This window comes from Malaclemys terrapin, chromosome 2, assembly GCF_027887155.1.
Source record: "Malaclemys terrapin pileata isolate rMalTer1 chromosome 2, rMalTer1.hap1, whole genome shotgun sequence".
In the NCBI taxonomy this organism is placed as follows: Eukaryota; Metazoa; Chordata; order Testudines; family Emydidae; genus Malaclemys; species Malaclemys terrapin.
Genome location: NC_071506.1, coordinates 224,766,884 through 224,773,351, shown reverse-complemented (window position 1 = coordinate 224,773,351; position 6,468 = coordinate 224,766,884). Strand labels below are relative to the sequence as shown.

At 47.5% G+C, this 6,468-nt stretch overlaps 1 protein-coding gene across 2 annotated transcripts; it reads left to right on the top strand.

Moving 5' to 3' along the window:
• Positions 1-2,604: 2,604 nt before the first annotated feature.
• Positions 2,605-6,156, top strand: EVX1 (even-skipped homeobox 1). Of its 2 annotated transcripts, none has more exons than XM_054017075.1 (3): positions 2,605-3,011; positions 4,523-4,787; positions 5,626-6,156. In XM_054017075.1, exons 1-3 carry the CDS (start codon positions 2,605-2,607, stop codon positions 6,154-6,156), a joined length of 1,203 nt encoding a protein of 400 aa, XP_053873050.1. The 2 variants fall into 2 exon arrangements, with proteins under 2 accessions (XP_053873050.1, XP_053873052.1); XM_054017077.1 differs by having other exon boundaries at positions 2,605-3,019; positions 4,534-4,787.
• The last annotated feature ends 312 nt before the right edge of the window (positions 6,157-6,468 follow it).

Here is a 6,468-nt window from a genome sequence, read left to right as displayed (position 1 = left end):
AGAGGGGTACTCAGAAGGGGAGCCAGATAAAGAAATTTATACTAAAATTGAATGTCTGTAAGGGACGGAGAACAGACCTCATTCAAATAATTTTACGAATGGAGCACAGTAAACTGTTACAGTGCAGTCCCAATCTACAAGCCTCTCAAAAGGGTTATTTTCCAAGCAGCTCAGTGGTAATTTTCTTCACGCGATCGGGAAGCATTCCCTAAAGTACCAACTAAGCAAAAGACACCTGTCAATTGAGCCGTTCCTATTTCCAAGGGCTTCTCATCCATCCCTTCCCCTCAGAATCTGAGCAGATCTGTACCCCAGCAGTACTGACTAGTTTAGCCGATTAGTTATTTCAGTTTGTTCAAGACACTTTAATGCTGTATCTTACCTTCAAGACTCCTCCCTCCACCCCGTGACAATAACTTGCATACATTTGGCATTGAACAAGACAAACCTGAGTTTTGTCTGTCTCATCGTTTGGTGTCTTTCCCCCTCATTACCCATTGGTTGCTTTATATCAGCGAAGGGGTCTATTTATTCAAGATTATTCATAAACTTCCGTCTCAAACTCTATTGAACTGGAGTGCAGCTCCCCAGCTGCGAATCCCCTCCCCTCACTCTCCAGATGGTACCCTCTGCCAACGGTTAAAAAGGATAACATTAAAAACAATCCAACCACTGTTATACTGGTGTGGGCGTCACATTGCTGGAGCTTCCGGAGAAGAAAGTATCTTACTTCCCACCGGTGCCCAATCTTGCAATTCGATTCCTCTTCTAGCACTAGGAGGGGCGCAGGTCCAGAGACTGTCTAAACTTGCAAGGAAGAGAGCAGAATACAAATCTAGTATTCAGTTTTCATCATTTCAGGAGATTATCAATATTGCATGCTACAAATTTGTGCGGCGCATTCACCTGGAGACATATCTGGTGCATTGCCTAAATTATTATAGTATTTAGTACCACGGAGGGTGGTTTTGTCACTGTCTCCTCATCAAAATATTTGATTTGCCGCAAAGTAGTATGTTTATCCCTATACAGATAAACAGATACAGATTTTTAACCTATATACTGATAATATTGTAAATCCTGGTTTCTTTTCCCTATCATCATCATAAACCTTCTTCACAGGGCTGTAAATGTATAAAATGCTTCTTTCTTTATGTTTCCTATTCTCCCATCAAAACAACGTCACCTCAAATATGCCAGTAAATTCCCTACCAGATTGGAAAGGTAATTGAGTGAACGTGTTCTGTAACATGACTAACCATTAACATTTTGAAAAGACCGGATAATCTACTTACAACAGATGGTGAAAATTACCTTACACTATATGTATAAGTAAATATTTTAAAAAATAGATTAGTTGCTTCCCCTGCTCGTTGTAAATATCAAAATACACTTAAGGGACTCCATATGCTACTGCTTTGTATGCAGATATACACTATCTTTAGATCGGGTTCCTTATTTTTGATAAGTACTGTATAAATAGTGGCCTCTGCCATTTATATTTCACAGCATCTGCTATTTTGCATAAAGGAGTGGATTTGATAACTTCTATGTTGATGAGCCTGCTTCTCGTCCTGGCAGTTTTTGTGGCAAGTTTTCCCTTCTTGCGAAAAATAGAATCGTATGAGAAATATTTTATTATAAAGGGGGGAACCTCCCAACCGCAGAAAAATCATCTTGCAAATGGAAACTGTGGAAGAAGAAATAAGCAGATTCAAATGGTAAGTGCTAAACAGCTAGGACATCTACAATTACGAAAACCGCACCAGTAATAAATAGTATTTGAAGTTTACAACTGCAGTAATCACATTAGCGCCAATTCTAGCATTTAAAACACCCCTTTGGTAACAATGAAAATCACAAAGCAAACGCTGTCAAAGGAGAAATGTTGAAACGGAACAAGTGACCCAGGCTACGTATACACTGAAATATTAATAAAACGTTTCCTTATCCTCGAGTTTGCAAAGGATTCTTAAAACCTCATATGTGCGGTGATAAGGAAGCTGGCTGCAAGCACTACATAATGCGTCGAAAGACGAGGCTTGAATATGCAGCTTCACACTTCTACAATGCATCTCTGGATCTTCTGGTGCGTTTTAGATCAAGGTTCTGCTTCAAAAAAAAAAAAAAAAGAAAGAAAAGAAAAATCAAAAGGTTACTTAATTATCAAGGCTTCCCCCTGAGGAACTCTTTCCGCATGTTACAGTCTCTTTGCAGCTGAATTCCATATGCATCTCTTTTTCACACTTCCCTCCGCATCCCAAGCCCTTACACCTGGTGCATCACCGCTAGCCATTAGCTCCGGCTCTTCCTTTCATCTCTGCCGTAGCAGACGTTTCTATTTATCCACCCGCAATCAATGTGTGGCGTCACCGGTGGTACTGTAATGACGATTGCACCATTAAGAATGACAGCTTAGAAAGAAGAAGGCAATGGTGATCCCTCCCAGAGCCGGCACTGCACAGTGTAGCGTTCGCATCACAAGGTCACCCTATCTCACCGCGGGCTCCTCTGCACTGGTCTGTGCGTTGCACAGGATTGGGGCGGGAGGCGCGGGGAAAGGGGGGGGGGGACTACTTGGATTTTTTTGGTAAGAAAACCACAATGGAACCCAGAAAGGATATGGTGATGTTTCTGGAAGGAGGTCAACTTGGCACTCTGGCTGGCAAGAGAGTCTCTAATTTGTCAGAAGCAGTGGGAAGCCCAGTCCAAGAACCACAGGACAAGATGATCCATCGGAGTTGCCTGAGCCCCAGATCTGGCCCCTTGTCCTCCCGGGAAAGGGGAGGAGGAGAGGAGGAGGTGGAAGCGCTTCCAGGGACAGGGACGGTCCCGGAGAGTCGCTCGGCGGCGGCGGCAGCAGCCCTGCTTTCGGCCGGACAGCAACTCGCCTCGGAGCCCCTCTCTAGCAAAGGGCAACAGAGCAGCTCGGACACCGAGTCGGATTTCTATGAGGAAATCGAGGTGAGCTGCACCCCGGACTGCGCCACGGGAAACGCCGAGTACCAGCCCAGCAAAGGTACCCACCACTTCCCATTGCTTCCCCCCTTCCCTTCCCTTCCCTTCCCCGGGCTCGGGCGCCGGCCACGCTGGGTAACTAGTGTCCTTGAGCGTGAGATCTCTGTCAGGCTTCAGTTTGTTTTAGTGACCGGCCCGGAGTCGGGTTGTTTTGTACCCGAATTCGTTTCCTTTTTATGCATTTGTTCTGCATGGAACGGGGTGGGGTTCCAGATGTGGCTGTTACACACCCGGAGGCGCATATGGCTCTGAAGAGTCCTGATGACTTATCAGAGTGGGCGAAATCGCATCCTCCTTTAAACATATCGTTCGTTGCCTTTGCAAGTTTTCCTGCAGCAAGACTTTATCCTAATTCACACCCCGTCTGCGAGCCTTTTCCTCCGTAGTGCGTGCACTAGGAAGCCCTTCTCCTCTCCCCCTCCCCCGGTTTTGTGTTCGTTTTTCAAGGGTTGAGAGCAACCTTCCCTAGGCTTTGCAAGATCAAACGGTTTGTGTGACTGCGGGCAGAGAGCAGGGTGAAATGTGTTTGGATGAGCACGGAAACAGCCATAAAGACCGTAAAATCGCTGCAGACTCCTGGCTGCCAAAGCTGCAGCAGTAGGTGCCTGTTTGCACGTTGGTTAAAGGTCCAAATTACCTTGTCACTTCCATGTCTCGGTGGCGCCAGCTCGGAAATGGTCCCAATGATTTAATTGCCTTTGGTCTCAGGCACAATGAGAACTGGCTGCATTTGAAAGCAAACGCAGCGTCCAGGCCTTTTTACTTCTGCCACCCCACCCCCTCACCTCTCCTTCCACCCCCCCAAGAAAAACAAATCAGTTCCTTTTCTGTCCCTAGAAGTTGGGAGACTGGGCACAGAAAAAGGTCATTTCCCCAGGAGCTTTATTTAAACTTAACCTGAGGGGATATTGACTCTGAGGGAAGAATCCCCAAAATCTCCACCCTCCCCCCAGGTCAGGAAGGAGCTCTCTGCCTGCTGCCATGTCTCTGTCAAGGCCATTTGCCATTGGTTTGCTGCTGGGAATGCTGGCTATGGCGACTGCACTGCATGGTGCCGATGACTGGGGTAGGAACGGACACGCACACCCACAAAAAGAAAACACGCAACTGGAGGGAGAGGGAGTCATAGCTTGATATTTAAACTGGGTGCTGAGGAGCTCAGCTCCTACCACACACAATGCGTAAAGGAAGCATCGCAACCAGTAAGAGCCCCTGGTAGGATCCGAGGAGGGGACCGGGGAAGTCACACTCCCTTACTTCCAGAAAGTAAACACCAAGTAAATGCCCCCACTCCCTACGCCCTATGTGCCCAGGCAGCCGGGGGTCAGTGCCCCCAGCATCCACAGGGCTGCGCCTGTGAACAGAGGATGCTGTGGATACTGTCTTGTGTTGGAGGGAGAAGGAAGGGGGGCAACGGCAGCGGGAGCAGGGGATCGATGGGGAGGCGGGCGGGGGCGACCCCCCCTGTCTGTGTATCACGCGTGTGTCTCTGCTCTCGGCTCCTCCACTGTGCAGGGCAGTGCTCGGAGGCTTTGGCCGGTGGCAGCCCCGGCAGCGGGGGGGAGCCGCCCAAGGGCAGCGGAGGCAGCGGCGGCTCCCAGGGTTCACTGGCCTGCAACTCCAGCGATCAGATGCGCCGCTACCGCACAGCCTTCACCCGCGAGCAGATAGCCCGGCTGGAGAAGGAATTCTACCGGGAGAATTACGTGTCCAGGCCCAGAAGATGTGAACTGGCAGCTGCTTTAAATCTGCCAGAAACCACCATCAAGGTACACACCGCTTGGACATGTTTTCAATTAGCACGATATAAATCTAAACGGCCAGGCTTCCTTGCAAAACGCTGGGAAGCGCTTTCAGAACAAACATTTCCCGGCTGCGCCCTGCTACTTTCTGCACCAAAGCAGCGCTAGGTAGCTTTTAATAAAAGTTATCAGCGATCAGGCGAGCGAGGCCTCTGACAGCCCAGCCTCTAAGTGTTTTTAATCTTCCTTTCACCCGATTTTAAGAATTCGTTACCTTTAAACTCTGGGAAATTTTAAATAATAAGCATTTAACAGAAACGTTTCAACCTTTTGCCACGTTAAATAAAACACAAACTGAACAGCAAATGTCCCAGGTGGCGTTCACAAGATGCTGCGAAGGATGCAGTGCTTCTAGGCGGTAGGTACACTTGTTTGGAGTGTGTGTAAATACACAGCAAGTACAATAGGAGAGCAATTCTGAAGTAAGAAAGAAAAAGTGCCTACAAAAAGGCCACCACTTTGGATCTCCCTCTAAATTTATAGCAACTTTTACGTGGACAAATTGTAGTTTTTACTTGATGACAGCTCATTATTTGAACGATATATTTTTATTTTGCCAGTTCAACCTATATAGTTAAAATAGTGGGTTAGCTCTCGTTCGCCAACAAACCAACCTTCGCACACAATATTTTCACTGTGGAAAATGAATGTACCAGTCAGGACTTTGGTGGGTGTCTCTCAGTCTGAAGCGAGGACAGACGGAGCAAACAGTTGTGTCCAAAATGCATCTTCTGGCATGGCCTTTCTGTCTGCCCGACCCTGTGCAGGTTTTAAGAGCGTTCTCTCTTTCCTCTGTCTCTCCCAGGTCTGGTTCCAGAACCGCAGGATGAAGGACAAGAGGCAGCGTTTGGCCATGACCTGGCCTCACCCAGCAGATCCTGCTTTTTACACGTACATGATGAGTCATGCAGCGGCAACTGGCAATCTTCCCTACCCCTTCCCATCCCACCTGCCCCTTCCTTACTACTCCCACATGGGCATTGGCGCCACCTCGGCCTCTGCTGCCACCCCTTTCAGTACCCCTCTGAGACCACTGGACACCTTTAGGGTCCTCTCTCATCCTTACCCTAGACCAGAACTGCTCTGTGCATTCAGACATCCTTCTCTTTACCCTGCCCCAACTCATGGACTCAGTAGTGCTGGAGGCAGCCCTTGCTCATGCTTGGCTTGCCATAGCAGCCAGTCCAATGGACTGGCACAGAGACCTTCAGGATCAGACTTTACCTGTTCAGCCACAACCCGGACTGACTCTTTTCTCACTTTCACACCCTCGGTGCTGAGCAAAGCAACCTCAGTATCCATGGACCAGCGGGAAGAAGTACCTTTAACAAGATAAAGCTTCGTCTCAGGTTTATAAATAATATGCCCCTTTCATGGGCTCACATAAGGTTGAAGTACTTACATCCAACGTTTATTTAATTGCGTTCTCTCCCATAAGTGGACACCTATGGGGAAAAAAGACTAAAAATAGCTCTGTCTTTGAAGGATTTACATTCCAAGATAAAACAGGAATGAAGAAGAAGGGGGAAAAAAACCACTAGTGATGTAAGCGCATAAGGAGGAATTTAGGCTTCTGCACTATGAAGGCAAAAATTGATATACACTATTTTCTACAATATACCATAGAAATGAGCTAGGACTTTATTTC